The sequence below is a fragment of the Ornithorhynchus anatinus genome, chromosome 18, assembly GCF_004115215.2.
Source record: "Ornithorhynchus anatinus isolate Pmale09 chromosome 18, mOrnAna1.pri.v4, whole genome shotgun sequence".
Taxonomy (NCBI): domain Eukaryota; kingdom Metazoa; phylum Chordata; class Mammalia; order Monotremata; family Ornithorhynchidae; genus Ornithorhynchus; species Ornithorhynchus anatinus.
In genome coordinates this window covers 8873265-8891823 of record NC_041745.1, presented here as the reverse complement: position 1 = coordinate 8891823, position 18559 = coordinate 8873265, and the positions used below count along the sequence as shown (strand labels likewise).

The 18559-nt window shown below is 42.6% G+C and overlaps 1 protein-coding gene across 3 annotated transcripts in view; it reads left to right on the top strand.

The window, feature by feature from the left end:
- The window catches only part of KDM6A (lysine demethylase 6A), a 162673-nt gene that overhangs the window by 101482 nt on the left and 42632 nt on the right, over positions 1-18559 (top strand). Inside the window, exons 9-17 of one of the 3 annotated variants that reach the window (XM_029046828.2) lie at positions 7050-7143; positions 7914-8040; positions 10619-10717; positions 11019-11238; positions 11818-11952; positions 12470-12625; positions 13219-13314; positions 16027-16131; positions 16541-16936. In XM_029046828.2, coding sequence (XP_028902661.1) covers positions 7050-7143; positions 7914-8040; positions 10619-10717; positions 11019-11238; positions 11818-11952; positions 12470-12625; positions 13219-13314; positions 16027-16131; positions 16541-16936 — 1428 coding nt within the window. The remainder of the gene's footprint in view (positions 1-7049; positions 7144-7913; positions 8041-10618; positions 10718-11018; positions 11239-11817; positions 11953-12469; positions 12626-13218; positions 13315-16026; positions 16132-16540; positions 16937-18559) is intronic. The other 2 variants (XM_029046829.2, XM_029046830.2) reach the window with 2 other exon arrangements.

Below are 18559 nucleotides of genomic sequence, written 5' to 3'. Positions count from 1 at the left end.
AGCAGTTTCAATGTCTCTTTTTTCTAAATATTAGTAATTTTCTAAGGGGAGCATCTAGACACTCAGTAAGTGAACATAAACCAGAGTCCACGCCATGGGTTCACAAGGCGCAAAGGGGAGAAGACCTTTTCCCGTATTTTATGATCCACTGGGTTTGCAGCTCTGCCTCGGCCGGGGGCATCCAAGTTTTTCATGTCTAGAAATTCATATGTGCATGGGCCTTTTTACTTTGAACGGGATACATAGCCTGTTCACTCTCCAAATATGTGGATTTTTTTTTGGTAGTGATTTAAAAAAAAAATGAAAAGTGTAATCAATGTTGTTAGTACAGAAGTAGGCAGTTTACCAGCCAAGTGCTAGCCACTGATCGATTTTGATCAAGTCAGTGAGAATCTAACAGACTAATCTCCTCTCATGAACTTGAGGTATATTCAGTCAGGGCACAGCTCAATTCTGGTTCCAGGTTTTCATCGCTGATGGAGTATCACAGCTTCGATTTCAGCTGTTTCATGGAAGAAAATGTACTTTCACAAATCCATGCCCAGAGTTTGACCACATGGCCTGAAATTTCCAGATCATTCTGAAGTTCATATACTCTTAAATTTCCAAAGCTAGTATGTCTCCCTGGTGGATGTAATTCTCAATCATGCGATTCTATTCCTCTTGAAACCGAGCTATGCCGATAGGACAGATGTGTAATGATTCAGACACACTGTGAGGTTTGCACTCCAGAGGAAGGCACAGAAACTTAGTAAAAACGCACTTCATTCTCATCAAAATCCGTGACATCATTTTCACTAAATAACTCTCCAGTTCTACATGATATGTGATTCCTTTGACTTACGGGCATTCCTGCAGTGGGAAATGAGGGCAGATTCCAGTTTCCATGTGCTCAGTCTACCCGTTGAGCTTGAGTCTGAAAACCTGCCCTTCGAACATCTCTTTGGCAGTTGTTTTATGGAATGGGAGTGTTGGAGAGTTGGTTAAGCCTTACTGGCCTAATAGTTGATGTGTGTTCGCTACTTAAATTAAAAAAAAATTGCTAAAGTGTCTGCCGGGCCACACTCCCTAGTCTAGTGGACCTCATGTGGCCCCATCACTGGTCCCCACTTGAGAGCCTGTAAGCTTTTTATGGGCAGGGATTTTGTCTGTTATCGTGTACTCTCCCAAGTGGTTAGTACAGTGCTCTGCACACAATAAGTGCTCTATAAATATGATGGATGGACTGACTGACCAACTCCAGAATGCAGCTGGGTTTCTCCACTACTGATTTGAGTAGGCCCATTTTTGTGTTCGCACATGATCGTTAAATCCTAGAGGCCCTCTTAACATTCGAGTTTAATTAAAATCCTTTTGCCCCTGCCTAAGAATGACTTTTTAGAAATGTTGTTGCAGCTATTTTAAAAAAATGGAGAACTTTTACGGTTCTGTTTCAGTGATGTGTTTTATGAGTCATCTTAGTCTCCAAGTACCCCAGCTTTTAGGATTTGATAGCCATCGCTCTTAACAAGAGATGATATTCCAAGTTGAAATGGTTGCCTTAGAAGTTTTTTTGCAATCTGATCTCCTGAAACATCCAGTCCTTTTTAAAAATGTTTATGGATGATTTTTATTTTTAGCCATTTAAGATTTTGATCAGCATTAGAGCATCCTTTTCCTGAAATTTCCCCTTCCCTAAAAACTCTGTGTGCCGTTATAATGTCCAAGAGGATTCATGGAATAGGTAGAAATTTTTTTCAAGTTTTGATTCTTTTAAAAAGAGCTTCGTGAAGCCATCCCTATTTCCTTCATGCAGTCAGGCATAAATGAGTGAGGATGAGCGTGTGTAGAATTCTGAACAGTCAAATTCTAGAAATTAGCACAAGCCAAACATCAGTGGAAGGTCTCTGGTTTTTCCAAATCTTCAAAGGGAGAAATTGAAAAACTGAATAACGGATTTTAAAAAATTATTTACTACATTGAATTTGATCTTGGCTGTAGTGCATGGTTTCCAATGAAGAGAGCCCCAAAGGGCTTTTCATTTTGCCTTATCTCAAGCAGGTCATTCCTTGTTTTACAAAGCTACTTGTCACTGGGATCACCAACTGTCCATCAGTTAGTGCAGTTGTGCCCCGAGTCACCAAGACCACTGGAGCAATGCCATGGGAATCCCCAACTGTCTGCCAGTACAGTGCTCTGCACATAGTAAGAACGTACTCATTACGCCTGACTAAGCGCTTGGGAAACTACAATCTAACAGTTTAACAGACACTTTCCCTGCCTATGGGTTCACCAGCAGAGCTGCTACATGGATTTACAAGCAGTTGGCAATCTTGTGGGAAAAGTGGCATCCTTTTGGAGAAATTGAGAAGAGTATGGATATTAATTGATTATCCTTTTCAGCCAGGCCATAGGAAGGAGAAATGAATTAGCGGGGCAGATAGGCATCTTCTGTCAGCAGTTTGTGGAGACTGTCTTCTAATAGAAGTGGCATTTAGCTACTTGCTAATAAAATGATCATTTCAGGATTTGTCCTGTCACTCTTAACTTAGGTGGTATAATTGGTAAATTATGGTATAATGCGAGCGAGAAATAAGCTGTAGACCAGATTTCCTTTGTGCACTTGATGTAGCAAAAATCATTGTGATAACTGCCAGACTAGGGGGCTTCATAACTAGTTTCATCCAGGGACAATAAAGTTGGCTGCCAAATTTACATTAACCACTGTGAAATAAACTATCTGCTTGATATAACCTTCAGCTCCTAAGATACACTCAGTTTGGCCGTAAAATGTGTTGTTCAGCGTGCATTTTAAGCTAGAAAGGGTTCAGGGAATTGGGCAGTGTTCACCCACCTGGGTTATTGAAAAAATTGCTTATGTGCATATGTGTGCTGCTTCAAAGCTGGTGAAGTCTATACAAAGAGATTTTGCAAGAATATAACTCCAGTGATACAGGGAAGTTGGGTGTAAAATGGAAATATTTTTTCCACCCTAATGCCTCTGCCTACCAGGAAGAAAACAAAGGGAAGACCTTCTGCTTATCTTTACTAGCAGAACCTCTACATCCTTGTCTAATTAAGCCTTCTATGGTAATCGATACATCTATCAGTAGCATTTATTGAGTGCTTACAGAAGCTTACAGAAGTGCTTTAGACCTCCGTTCAGAGTTTTTGGGATAGTAGTGCAGTAGCATGTTGCACCTTCCCTGCACTCATGGAGTAATTACTGGAGTAAGCCTTCCTGGAGTGGTGGGGTTTTAAAAGAAGTGAGAGGTTTGGCCTGGCAAAACTGAGGTGCTCTAGGAGCTCCAGGCCACAGAAGCACTCAAGGTGGAGAGCGAGGTGTGGTTAGAAAGTACCTTGGGAGGAGCAGCGTGGCCTAGTGGAAGAAAAACACAGACCTTGGAGTCAGCGGACCTCAGTTCCGGCGTAGCTTAGTGGCAAGAGCCCGGGCTTGGGAGTCAGAGGTCGTGGGTTCTAATCCCTACTCCTCCACTTGTTAGCTGCATGACCTTGACCAAGTCACTTCACTTCTCTGTGTTTCAGTTACCTCATCATTAAAATGGGAATTAAGACTGTGACCTGTGGGACAGCCTCATTACCTTATATCTACTCCAGCGATTAGAACAGTGTTTGGCACATAGTAAGCACTTAAATACCATCATCATTATTATCATCATTATTATTATTACCTGTCTGCTGAAAGTTCATTCATTCAGTAGTATATATTGTGTTGTGTGAAGAGCACGTTACTAAGCACTTGGGAGAGTACAATTTAACACAGGCAGGCACATTCCCAACCCACAATGAATTTACAGTCTTGGGCAAACCATTTAACTGCTCTGGGCCTCAGTTTCCTCATCTGTGAAATGGAAGTTTAAACACCTATTTTATAGACACTGTCTCATGTGGGACAGGGACTGAATCCAACCCCAATCATTTCATACCTGTCCCAGTGTTTGGCACATAATAAGTGTTTGCACAGATAGCGTAATGAGCAAAGTGCAGAGCTGGTAATTAGTGGGTGAAGTGAGCTAATATGCTGCTGAAATAGGGACTGTAATTTCCTGTCTGCCAAAGTGTTATCCAGAGAGTCAGTAAAGGTACTGTGTAGAGCCAGTTGCAAGCATGATCTAGTGTGAAATCACAGTATATATTTCCAAGTTTGTAGCCATCTTTGTAGAACTGAGTAATCAGTAGAGTGATTCAGTTTTCAAACTTTTACAGTTAATTTACTAAATCCTCGGCGGGCACTAATGGATCCTTATAGTCAGAGATGTCAAAGAGTTGGCAAGATTGGAAGAAATTAAGATACTGTGACTTTTTTTGTCCTTCTTGATTCTTGGGTCCAAGGTGAAAGGAGATTGCTAGAGAAATAGAGGATACCATCTTTCTTCCAAGTGGAAGGGCCTCTCAGAGGACCTGTAAAAGTTACAGGACTTCTGTGGCCTTAAACTACAAATGCTAGTTTGTTGGTGCTTTCTACCATTACCCTCATGCACATTGTTATGAGTCAGGTGACCCAATTTTTGCGATGGCATGTACCTATTTATTTCTGGAGAGCTTTTCTCAATTGGAATGGACGTAAGTGTATGACTGCCGTATAAATTTGGGGGCAATAGGCATGCGTAAGCATTTTATTCTTCGTGGTTCGTGTGGGAACAGGTGTTATACTTAAGAGCCTAAGAAGCGTTAGTATTCTAATACAGGCTATAGGGAAGAGTCCTCTCCCCCCTACCTTTTAGGAGTAGGATCAGTGTGTGGCCCCTATATTTATCACTGACATGAAAAAGTCATGTTCACATAATTGTTCTATTAAATAGTCAAGTCATGAAAATTACTGATGATCAGTTTTCCTTGCTCTTTTCAGCAAGGAAAACCAAGAAGCATTCATTCGGTCATTTTAGTGCTTCCTGTTTGCAAAGCAGCGTGACCTAGTGGAAAGACCACAGTCCTGGAAGTCAGAGGACCTGGATTTTGAGCCCAGTTCTGTCATTTATCAGTCCCATGACCTTAGGCAAAGTCATTCAACTTCTCTGTGCTTCAGTTCCATCATCTGCCAAATGGAGATTCAGTATCTATTCTACCTCTTACTTAGATTGTGAGTCCCATGAGGGCCTGATCATCTTGTATCTATCTCAGTGCTCAGAACAGTGCTTTGCGCATAGTAAGCACCACAATTATTATTATTTCACTGAAGTATTAAAAAGCACATGATGCAGGACAAAACTTCTACACTTGTTCAGTACTTAATACAACATCAAAATGACATTCCAACCCCAAGTTAGAAGTGAACTGCAGTGGGCCAGACTAGAACCCCGATTCAAGTTGAAGTCCCAGCACGGTTTTTCTTATTTGAAAATTGTCCTGCTGTAGTGGCAGGCCCCTTTTTGGGATGGGTGGAGGTCGTTCAGAGGCCTGTGACCCCCAGCCCACATTCCAGACCTCTGGTTGATCCTGTGACACCATCTTGTTTGCTGCATGCCTGGTGTAGCCTGGATATCATGGTCGTTCCAGTTAAATTTTTGTTGACTTGCTCTTGCTCTTCCCCCTTTAGCCCCCCATCTCTTCCTCCCACCCATTTCAGCAACAGTCACAAGCCTCTGTCCATAATTTAGAATTCGATGGTTGACAATCTTTCATGCCAGATACGGAAGGAGAGCTACCTTTCTGGAATACTTTTTACCCATTTTACAATGGAATTTTAGAACCTTTTCTTTATCCTTTTCACACTTTAAAGAAAATGAATGCATTTCAACAGTCACAGGGTGATTATAGCTGCCAAAAGAAGACCCGTAGTGAGTTGAAAACTATCTCGAGAGAGAATTGGATGGGAGTAGATGCATTTTAACTTCAGTTGACAAGATTAAGCAGTATATGCGCTTAATGATATTATTGAAGGCTCAGCTTCTCACAGCAGCACCAACCATGTGGTGCCCAAAGAGGGTGGATGGATAGATAAATATAGAGATATGTGTGTGTGTGTGCACGCATTTTTGAATACTCATTGATAGTCTTGGAAGTAGGACTCTGGGGTCTGTGACCTAGCCCCTCTCCCCATCCCCAGCTGATCGCCTTTGAGTGGGTCTGTGTGTTTGTGCGTTGGGGGAGAGGGGAGCCTTTGGTGATTTGGGGGATGGGAAGTTTCCTGCAGTCCTGCCAGAAGAGAAAGCATTCCTTTATTCATTGCTTTGGATGTGTAAAAATCTTAATGGTGTTCAAATGCAACTTTGAAGGTTGGTGGATATTTTGTTTATTTCTTTTAATTTGCCCAGCTTCTGAGCGTGTGCTTGCTCTCTCTTTCTCCCCCCCCCAATTTCCCTCCCTCCCTCCCCCTGGTTCTACCCAGTTCCCTCTTTTTCCTTTCCCTTCACTTCCCTTCCCTCCATACCTTTTCAGAAATGTTTTCTCTAGTTTGGAATTCGGAGTAGAAAATTGTAGCAACCTTGTAAATAGGCCACCCCTTTCCTAAGAGATAGTGATTTGTATCTGATGAGTATCAGTGCCAATTTTCCTTTTCCTTCTGATTTACAAATGGAAAACCAGTAAATTTTGAGGACTTCCCAACTAAATTATAGGCTTAGTGAATATATGTCATTCCAAGCGTGAGCCAGACAGAAATCCCGAGTGTTGGGAGAACAGTGAATTATAATAGAATTGATTTATGTGACCAAACAAGACCACAAAATAACCTTTTTATGGGTATTTTACTTTGAACCACGTGTGCTCCCCAAATTAATCCACCACAAATTAATTGTAGAATTATGTTCTCATATCATTTTGGGGAAAAAAAAGTTAACTAGTCAATCAATTGTGTTGGTTGAGTGCTTACTCTGTATAGAGCACTGTGATAAGCACTTGGTTGAGTACAAATACAACAGAGTTGTTAGACTCGCTCCCTACCCACAGAGAGCTAACGGTCTAGAGGGAGAGACAGACCTTAAATAAAATTATTTATAATTTTAAACTATTTGCTGTGATTGCTGTTTAAAGATCTTGTACCAGTGAGATAAGGGCTTCCTGTGGGAGTTTTCTTAATTTTCCTAATCTCTCTTCCTTTCCTTGTGTAGAGAAAGTATCATTCTGCAAAGGAAGCTTATGAACAACTTTTGCAGACAGAAAACCTTCCAGCACAAGTAAAAGCAACTGTCTTACAACAGTTAGGTATGTAAAATGTTCATTTAGATTCCAGGTGGTTTGTCGTTTTGTCTTTTTAATCCTTTTTAAATCCTGACTAGTTATGCCCTTAGGACGTGTCTAATCTTTAACCACTCTCCCCTAACCCCTCCAAAAAAAAAAAAAAAAAGGCATGTTAAGTAACCCAGACTACAAAGATGTTTACATAGCCATAGAGGTGGAAACTCAAGGGCCCTCTGTGGTTTTGGTATTAAAAAAAAGCTTTCTGGGTAATATTTTATAACATTCATGGTTTGGAATAAAGTGACTGAACAGACCAACTTTTGTTAAGAATTAGTTTTTTGGTATTAAGTGTCACCAATTTTTGATGTTTGGATCATCTCAAATTCCTCCCCTCCCCCTTTATACTCAGTCTGCTGTTCAAACCCCGTTTAATGTTAATTTGCAATATATGAAAACAGACAATGAAGAAGCGCATTCTTGATATTATAAAGCCCTGTCAATGCTTGTCCTTTTTGCTGTGCTGCAGTTTACTGTAACATTTCCCTTGGAATTATTCATATGGTAAAGTGATTAAATAGCAGTAGTCCAAGAAAGTGAATTTGTTCCTCCATATGGGTCATTTTTCCCTTATGCCACTACCAAAGAAAGTTACCAGAAAAAAACACATCATCAGTTTATAGTTCTAGAAATATTTGATAATGAATTTCTTTACATCTGAAGCCAACCCATGTTCTTGGACAGTGGACTCTTTGAGAACAGGGAGAGAAGCATTTAATGTTCATAATGATTTGTAGGCTGGATGCATCACACCGTGGATCAGCTGGGAGACAAAGCTACCAAGGAAAGCTATGCTATTCAATATCTCCAGAAGTCTTTGGAGGCCGATCCTAACTCTGGCCAGTCCTGGTATTTTCTTGGAAGGTGAGAATTAGGCGTGTAACGACCCTGAAGGTCATGAGATCATTTTCTTTGTTAATTTTAGTTTGGTAATTTGAATTGTAGCTAAAAATAATCCAACTTCTCACGGAAGAATTTTGTACTGGTAATTGCTCTCGAAAGCAGGTTATTCTAATAATAGATGAAGCTGTAAGGGTCATTTTTCCTCTGGTATCAGGGGCACTTGTTGAGGGTTTACTAAGCATTTGGGAGAGTAAAATGTAATCAAATGAAACATTGCCGGTTATCACCACTCTGTATATCGCTGTGTATGTAGAGTGCTGAGTTTGGGTGCCAAATCTTAGGCCCCATTGGGTGGTTGCGACTTGGGATGGTGGACATTAAATCAGCATTACTAGGCCTCCCTCTTTCCTGCTTTAAAGTTTTCCATTTAAAGATCTCGCTGGAATGTTAAAATGCCTTCAGCTTCCAGCCTCTGCCATATTTGAAGCTCAGCCATTGTTTTTGTTAATCTTAAGACAACACATAAGTTAAAAATAAAAACTTCCCCACCACTGTCTCCAGGCATCTGCTTGGTTCTTGAACTATAAATAAGCTTGAGTAACATAGTTGGGGTTGTGTGGAAGGGAGGGAATCCTATCAGTCGGAGATGTGTTCGATTAAATCAAGTTATAGTGTTGCCTTTTAAGTGATACATGTGAATGTGGACCCTGGAAAAGTTACTCACTCCCCCACTTGATGGATTCATTCTGGCTGGGTAGGGAGACTTGAAGGCAAACTAGTTGGAATCTTGATCTGAGGCCCCAAAAGAAAGGATAGAGCATAAAACAAGATCCATACCCTTAAGTGTTTTAATCAGTTGATTAATTTAGTCAATTATTTATTGAGTGCTTACAATGCGCAGAGCACAGTACTGATTACTTGGGAGAGTACAGTACAACGGAATTAGCAGACACATTCCCTGCCCAAAACAAATTTACAGTCTAGAGTCAACAGACTATTCTAAGCCCATTCCCCCCGCTTCTCCCACCCCCGATCTGTATTGGCTGTTACCCAGCTTTCATTTTACTTGCTTCTGACTCCTTCAACTTGTTATCCCCAGAGCATGGAATTCTAACCCCCTTTCTCCTCCCTCCCACCCCAAATCCACCTGACCAAACCCCTCGTAGAATCCCACCGCCCCAGATTAGATATCAGCAAACCCTCAGCCACCTCTTGCCCTTTGGAACTTATACATGCCCTTCCTGAGTGATTGTGGGTGTACCTGCATCCAATTGAACACTCAGTTTTATTCAGACCGCTTCAACTGATTGCATGAATATTTTTTTGTCTCTTTTGCCCAAGTAGACTATTAGCTCCTTCTGGGCAAAGAACATGTTTTGCGCTTCTGTTGTACTTTCTCAAATGCTTAGCATAGTGCATTGTACTGTTAATGGATCTTGCTTAATGGAGCTTTTAAAACAATTATTGTGAAAATTCAACTTTTATTTTTAAACTAATCAATCAGTGGTGGTTTCCTGCGTGCAGAGAGCACAGTGTAATAATACTTGGGGGAGTATAATAATGCAGCAGAGTTGGTTCCCTGCCCATAAGGAGTTTACAGTCTGAAGATGGAGGCAGACATTACGGATATGTTAAAAAAAAAAAAAGGGCTGTTGGGCCGAGGTTGGGATGGATATCAAGTGCCTGAGGTGTACAGAACCAAATGCATAGGTGACACAGACGAGAGAGGGATTTGGGGAAGTAAGGGGTTAGTTGGAACTCGTTCCTCTTTTGTGTCCGTATTAGATGTGGGGAAAGGGGTGCCTGAATATCCTTGAGTTTGGGGATGATTGCTATCATATAATGCCAATATTCCCTTTGTCATTAAGTATTTTGTAAATTGTAGGTCATAGATGTGTGCACTATACAGATCCATTGCACCTCAGCTTGCTCTCTGTGCTTCTCTCAAGCTAACCTGCTCACTGGACTTTGTTCTCACCTTCCCTGCCTCCGACCTCTTCTAATTCCCTCCCCCTTGCCGGGAGCCCCCTCCACGTTCACAGCTGGCAGACCACTGCTCTCTCCATCTTCCAAGTCCTTCTGGAATCACAATTCCAGGAGGCTTCCCCCGGTTTCCTTTTTTCTCTCCCTACCTCTTGTCCCCTCAACTGCCTCTTTGGCATTTTTGGGCTGTCCAAGGACTTGCAGTACATATTGTAGTGTTACACTCTCCCAAGGGCTTAGCACAGTGCGGTGCACACAGACGCTCAATAAATACTGTTTGTTCATAGATGTTAAACACTTGGGGAAAAGCAACAGAAACAAGAGGCAGCTTACCATCCGATGAGAAAGAACAGTGCTAGTAAGGGAAATAAATGCCAAATTCAGGACAGTATTACTGGGATTTAGGAATTTCCAGGTGGAGTTCATTAATGCAGCACATATAAAAATGAACAAGGGGAAGTAGAGCTGTCAGTTGAGACTGAAGAGCTCATCGTTGTCAACACTTAATGCATAAAGGTGCTTAGTGCTTTTCTGTGTTAGCATTCAGTCTCCCTTGGGAGGCCGAGTAGAATAATTCTGTAAAATATTAATGCAGCTTGCTTTGTTTTTCTCTCAGGTGCTATTCAAGTATTGGGAAAGTTCAGGATGCCTTTGTATCTTATAGGCAATCTATTGATAAATCAGAAGCAAGTGCAGATACATGGTGTTCAATAGGGTAAGGCAATAAATGTCGTATAAATGACAGTGTTGTTCTTGAGATGCAAGTGGCCGAATTTTTGGTAGGCACCTGTGTTTCTATTCCACCACTCGTACGTGTCGTAGCGTTGAGTATGCCGACCTTTGCTTTTAATCCTGTAAAAGGGTATCCCTCTCGACCCAGTGCTTCGTACACGTTGAAAAATGTCTCCTTGGTAGCTTGGAATGTAAAGTATTTTTCAAGAGCCCTGTTGGCGAGACTGATCCTGGGGAATCCTTTTTTGGAAATGGGGCTATTTATTGTAATCTTTCTTTTGTAGTGTACTGTATCAGCAGCAAAATCAGCCTATGGATGCTTTACAGGCCTACATTTGTGCTGTCCAATTGGACCATGGCCATGCTGCAGCCTGGATGGACCTAGGCACACTCTATGAGTCCTGCAACCAGCCTCAGGATGCCATCAAATGCTACTTAAATGCAACTAGGAGCAAAAACTGTAGTAATACCTCCGCACTTGCAGCCCGGATTAAGTATTTACAGGTAAAACATACATCTCATTTAGCAGATGGCAGCCTTTTTGTCCGTGACACAGCAGGCAGGCGGAGGGAGGTTGGCAGAATTGGCAATGTCTAGTTGTGTCATAGTGTGTTTAATCTGTTTCCATATTTCGTAAACATACCATGGCTTGTGACATTATTTTACTTTCCATTTTTGAGTGAGATTGGAAATAGTTATGAGAATGCTGTTTTGCGCATTTACTCAGTTGACGCATATCGATGTACGCGATTTTTTTCCTATGTACTGTCTACATTTTTAAGTTGTCATAGCTTATTAGAGAAAAAGAGATCGCACCCTGTCTTTCACTCTTGCTTGAAGTTTCATAAGAAAACAGCAGTGAGATCTCTGAAAAGAGAGCTCAGCTTTGTTCTGATTCTCACAAAGGTTTATATTCTGGTTACCCTCTTTATATTTAGCATTTCTCTAAAACCCCAAATTTTTTTTTAAAAATCTATTTTCTCTTGGAAACATAATTAGCTACAGCATTTAGGAAGATTTAGTGGACTTGCTCTTCATAAACTAGGCTTGTGTTAAATTTGCTTTTTACATAATTTTTCCTAGGCTCAGTTGTGTAACCTTCCACAAGGTAGTCTACAGAATAAAACTAAATTACTTCCTAGTATTGAGGAGGCATGGAGCCTACCAATCCCCGCAGAGCTTACCTCCAGGCAGGGTGCCATGAACACAGCACAGCAGGTGAGAAGTTGGGTTATGTTCTGCAGGTGCCCAGCTTTAAGGGTTCTTTTTCGATCTGTAGTGGTCAAGCTTATTTTACTGAGCGCAGGACTGGCCTTGAGTAATAACAGCCTTTGATTTAATTGCAAAGGGATTCTAGATCAAGGAAAAAAAAAGACTCCCTGTATTATGGGAGAACTTTGGGGTACCAAGGTAGAACCTTTGTGGATTTTCATGATTTTGAATCAATTTCCTTAAGTAGAAATGCTGCAGTGGTTATCGTGTTTGTAAAAAAAAAAAAAAAAAAGCAAAAAACAATACAAATAAAAAAATTAAATTAAATTAAAAAAGGGAAAAAAATTCCAAAGGAAGGTACACGTTCCTCCATGATAATCCATTTGATTTTGATTTTCAATGATTGCAATCAGCTATATCCAAATAACCTTTAAAATATGCAGCTTATAAAAGTTGATCATTTTGAAGGAAAGAATTAAGAAGATATAGAACCATATTTTTGTCTTCCTTCTGTGATTCTTAGGCTTGTAAACCTCATCATCCAAATACTGAACCTGTATTAGGCCTCAGTCAAACACCAATTTCACAGCAATCCTTGCCACTACACATGATTCCTTCTAGCCAAGTAGATGACCTGTCCAGTCCTGCCAAGAGGAAAAGAACATCTAGTCCAACAAAGGTATATATTCTAGTGAATTAGAGAATCCCCAGTCAAAAGTACGCCCAAATCGCATCGAAATTGTGCAGATTGCAATCCATTTGTCACCTATCTTAAATTTGCGGACATCAGGGAGTGAAAGGTTTGAGCTTTTCCTATGATGCATTTTAGCAGTGTATTTCATTCTGAAATCCCAGCATCATAGTACGTTTGAGAGAAAGTAGAAATGGTGTGAACATGCATCAGGGTCATTTTATCCATTTTCCTGCTGCTAAGAATTCAAAGCGCTTTTTCCACCATCACCTTAAGAGTGCTGACACAATCCATGTTGGATCTAAATGATGCATGCCTTTTAAAGTAGCCGTTGGTTTTAGGGAGTGGGAAGGGGTTATTGGGAAAGATGGGCTTATCTCTGCATATTCTGTTGTTGTTTTTCTCACATTGGTTGTAGACCTTTTCTGTTTAATCATGCTCTACTGGTTGAAGTAACTTTTAAAATCTCAGTACATGTACTATTGCAATTAAAACAAGCCCCCCAGTAGTTAATTTAGGTGTTTTGCCATTGTCACATGCTCTTTTGTCATTTAAATATTTTGACCTGGTATTTCCCCCAGAATACTTCCGATACCTGGAGCAGTGGCCATCCTGTGTCACATCCTCCAGTACAGCAACAGATTCATTCTTGGTGTTTAACACCACAGAAATTACAGGTACGTAAGCAGGAGAAAGGTTCTTGTATCAAAGCAAACCTTGGGATTGGATCAGTCCTGTCATTTCTTTGAGCTAACACCTAATCTGAGCGGGTTTTCTATCCTGAAATCCCTCAGATCAGCCTTTCAAAAGAGTCGATATTGGGGTCATGGCTTGAGGTGACATTTTTGAATTCTTTTGCCCAAACGCCAAACAGACTTTCTCTGGGTAAATTGCGAGGTAGCAAGGGGTTCGTCTCTCTCACAGTCTAATTCAGCGAGTTCCCTCGAGGTGTCGACTCCAGCCCCCCGAGCCTGATCCACGGACCCGAGAGGCCACCTGGGCAGCCCCCGGCCGCTCCTCACGTCGTGGCGGCCTGGATGGAACCCTGGCCTGGGAATCAGAAAGTCATGGGTTCTAATCCCAGCTCTGTCATTTGTGTGTGTGTGGCCTTGGGCAAGTCACCTAACTTCTCTGGTCTTCAGTTACTGCATCTGTAAAATGGGGATTGAGACCGTGAGCCCTTTGTGGGTCAGGGCCTTTATCCAACATGATTCGCGTGTATCCACCCCGGTGCTCAGAACACCGCCTGGCACATAGTAAGCACTTAACAAGTACCATAATGATGATGATTATTCACAATTAGTGGCTGCCACAGCCTCAGCTGCTCATGGCCTGGTTGGGGGTTGGGGGGGGGGGAGGGGAAGGGCTGTGGGGGCATCCCGTGTCTGTCCCACTGCCGGCAGGACATGTGTGTTAGGGGTTTATCGTAGTAGTGGTTAGTGTGTGTGCAAGGGGTTTTTGTGGTAGTGGTGAGAGTTTGCACCGAGCCAACTGGTGTCAACTTGTGAGCCTGGGCAGGACTCACCGTATATCAAGCTCAGTTTCCTGCCGGAGTTGTATATGGCAGTGTACTGGTGATTTTAAAGGGTCATTCATTCAATAGTATTTATTCAATAGTATTTATTCAGCGCTTACTATGTGCAGAGCACTGGACTAAGCGCTTGGAATGAACAAGTCGGCAACAGATAGAGACAGTCCCTGCCTTTTGACGGGCTTACAGTCTAATCGGGGGAGACGGACAGACAAGAACGATGGCAATAAATAGAGTCAAGGGGAAGAACATCTCGTTAAAACAATGGCAACTAAATAGAATTGAGGCGATGTACATCTCATTAACAAAATAAATAGGGTAATGAAAATATATACAGTTGAGCGGACGAGTACAGTGCTGAGGGGATGGGAAGGGAGGGGGGAGGAGCAGAGGGAAAGGGGGAAAAGAGGGTTTAGCTGCGGAGAGGTGAAGGGTGGGTGGTAGAGGGAGTAGAGGGAGAAGAGGAGCTCAGTCTGGGAAGGCCTCTTGGAGGAGGTGTTTTAAGAGGGTTGGTATGCTCCTTCCAGAGTATGTGTGCCCCCCACCCCCCGCCCAGTTGATAATAATTTGGGGAGTATGGGGTAATGCAGGAAAGAGAATTAGAGGCAGCAAAGAAATCCTGGGTAGTTAAAATTGAAATTTAGCAAAGGACCTAGTTCTTGCCCCTTAAGGGCTTCAGAGTTAAAACGAGGAAAAGCAGGCATATGTAACAATAAGAATCTAACCCAAACAGTTACAGTCCAGCAACCAAATATATCAGTAGTAAAATATGAAAATGGACCATTTCTTGGCAGGGATGTCTGGGGGTGCCTTATCACTCCGGGCAAACAGACTTCATGATTGTAATAATGATGATTGTGATATTTAAGTTCTTACTATGTGCTAGGCGCTGTACTGAGTGCTGGGGTGGATACAGTCCCCGTCCCATGCGGGGCTCACAGTTTTAATGCCCATTTTACAGATGAGAAAAAGGGCACAGAGAAGTGAAGTGGCTTGCCCAAGGTCACACAGCAGACAAGTGGAGGAGCCCAGATGAGAACTCGAGTCCTTCTGTCTCCCAGACCCGTGTTCTATCCCCACTACGTCTCATTTCAGTCCAGTGTTCTCTGCTTTAGCGAAGACCACCTCGGTCCACCCTCTGCTTTTGGGGTGTAGGTCCTCCCTCCCACGATGCCAGGTGGTCGGAAGGAAGCCGCCCTGGGCATCAGATATCCTTCCTTGCAGCCCACAGCCTTCCAGTGAAATGGAGGCTTTGAGTCTTGTGGCAACCTGCACAGCCCAGCCCACCTTCAGATCGGGGGAGGGTGCTGGGGCAGGTCTCCTTGCTTTATTAGTGTCACGAGGGAGACTGAGGCAGCCACCGGGCAGCCCCCAAAGCCTAAAGGGACAGAGGCGCCACACGGAGCAGGTTCCAACTTCTCCGAGGTCTCTGCTCCTGCAGACTTACTTGGGACCCCAGAGGCAAGGGGGAGAGACCGGGTAGTGAAAGCTAATTTTGAAACTGACTGTTCTTCGTAGAGTTGACCCAAGCTGAGTAAACAGTTTTAAGCTGAGCATTGGTCTCGGCAAAGACTGTTATCCTCAGATTAATCTCTGGGAGGAATTAGAGGGATATCAACACTTGGTCCATTTCTGGACTAGAGATTTCAGGATAATAAAGTAAAATAGGCCCCTTTGTCCTGTTCAGAGGTGTTTTGCTTAGATTAGAATGTGACTGAAACAGCAAATCAAGAGGAAGCTTTAACCCCTCAGATTGATAGTTTTGATGTTTTCTTTGCCAGTTCTTATTCTGTTTAAGGGTAAAATAATAATTAAAATGAAACCTTCATTAAGATCTCTTCACTTCCGCCTTTTCTAGCACTTGGAACAGCTGCGTGCAAATAGAAATAATTTAAATCCAGCACAGAAACTGGTGCTGGAACAGCTGGAGAGTCAGTTTGTCGTGATGCAGCAACATCAACAGGTGTGTACGAAAGTGGGTCCTCAAAATCGTCACCCCATCCTTTTTCTCATTTTCAATTTTTTAGAGGAATTTCTGTTGAATTTTGAAAACTACAAAAGTAGTTGAAAAGCCTAAAAAAGGAGGATGTAAAACTTTTTAAAATTACGTTCTAGTAAACATGCAACAAATTCTTTCTAGTCTTAACATTGGCTTTATTTTTCATTCAGAGCTCATCTATACTAAGTCCATCATGCACTTAGTGATATATCATGAAGTGCTTACTGTGTGCCAAGCACTGTACTAAGCACTGGGGAAGATACAAAGTATTCGGGTCTCCTGCCCCCCGGTCTAGGCCCTGTCCACCATGGCTTATTTTGGGGGATGTTGGGGGGAAATAGAAACCAATCTTTTAGTGTTTTTTCTCCAACAGATGAGACAAACAGGAGTTGCACAGGTACGATCTACTGGAATTCCGAATGGTCCAACAGCTGACTCATCACTGCCTACAAACTCTGTCTCTGGTCAGCAGCCTCAAGTTGCTCTTACCAGAGCTCCTAACGTCACTCAGCCTGGAATCCGTCCGGTCTGCCCTGGGCAGCCTTTGGCAAATGGACCCTTTCCAGCAGGCCCAGTTCCCTGCAGTACAGCAAGAACGCTGGGTAATACAGACACTATTTTGATAGGCAATAATCACATAACAGGAAGTGGAAGTAATGGAAACGTGCCTTACCCGCAGCGCAACGCACTCACTCTACCTCATAACCGCACAAACCTGACCAGCAGCGCAGAGGAGCCGTGGAAAAACCAACTATCTAACTCCACTCAGGTAACAGATTAGGAAAACAGATGTGTTAATTATGTCAACCATGGGAAATCCAGAAAGGTATAAAAAAGGGTGAAATCTGTAGCTTAGGCTCGTTGTTAGAAGCTTTTGAAATGCTGGAACTCAAGTGTTCTGTCTTCCGAGGCCTGATGTGCAAATGTCTATGACATGTATGGCCTGTTTTTGTTCCCCTTCTTAGCATCCAGCTGTTTGGAAAGGGCTCGAGACAAGAGGCCAGACACCTCCGTTCTTGTTTTCACAGGAACATGACCGGAGTGACTTAGTTATAGGTTCTCTGACCCATTGGTTTTGGAGAACGACCAAGGTCATGGGGACCTATGCCATCCATTGATTGGTGGGGTGACTCAGAATGGTCCAAACTTCTCTGGCCCCTAAGGCTTTGTCCTCTCTCTCTCTCTCCTGTATTCCTAAAATGAGGTTCGGGAGAGCCCAACAATGGCATCTTTGTTAGAGGGGAACCCTGAGCATTTCCACATCGATGTGGTGTGGAGATTTGAGGGGCCGTAGACTTTAAATCATTCAAGTTCAGTGGCGGAGACCGCAGTATCCCTGGTGACCACCTGAGAGCAACCAGAGCCGATGGCTAGGGAGGCAGTGAACTTAAGTGCCCAAGACAGCTGAACGAGGGAGTACTTTTCCACTATGTGTAGCGTTTAAGACGGTGACAGCAGTCAATAGCTCTGGACACCCACAGTGAATCGCCGATTGCCTTTACCGTGATTCACAACCTGTCACTTCAAAAACTTGACTGCAAGGGCCATCTTTCCTTCATTTGTTAAACTCTTGCAAGGACTTTATGCAGTGCTGCAAGTCCGATGGTTGTGAAAATCATATTTGTAGCCTGCTTAGTGTAGTGCTCTGCACGCTGTAGACTCGCAGTGAATAGTATTGGTCGATGGACGCGTCTCACCCAGATGTGTTTTCCCGAGAATGTTGTTTTCGGGACCGCCTGGGCATAGTCTGCCTTAAATGGATTCTTTTTGGAAATACCGGGCTGCTGCTCAGGAATAAAAATAAGAAAGTTGCAAGTAAAGCATTGTAGGAATTCTTTATTAAAAGTGAGGGATTCGAGTATTTAACCTCCATAGTCTAAAAATCATAATTTCTGATCGCATGGTTACTGGAATGCATTGTTTTTTTTCTCTAAGCCATTGGTGCTCAGAGATGAGTTTTCAGCAGTTGCTCGATATAGAGCAAGAAATTATAACCATACCTGACTTTCTCTTTTCTTTGTACATAGAATTGCCTTTTATTCCTATCTCGGTATTCTTAGCTGTTCGCTTTCCCTCCTTTCTCCCACACAGGAAACATTTGTTAAGCGCTTACTATGTGTCAGGCACTGTCCTAAGCGCTGAGGTAGATCCACGCTAATCAGCTTGGATGTAGTCCTTGTCTCATGGTATTTAATGCCCATTTTACAGATGAAGGAACTGAGGCATTGAGAATTGAAGCAACTTGTCCAAGGTCACACAGCAGACAAGTGATGGAGTTGGGATGAGAACCCTTGTCCTCCTGACTCCCAGGCCCGTGCTCTATCCACTAGACCACTCTGCTTCACTTTTCACCTTCTTGTCCCAACAGCCCATTTGTGAACTGTGCCTTTAG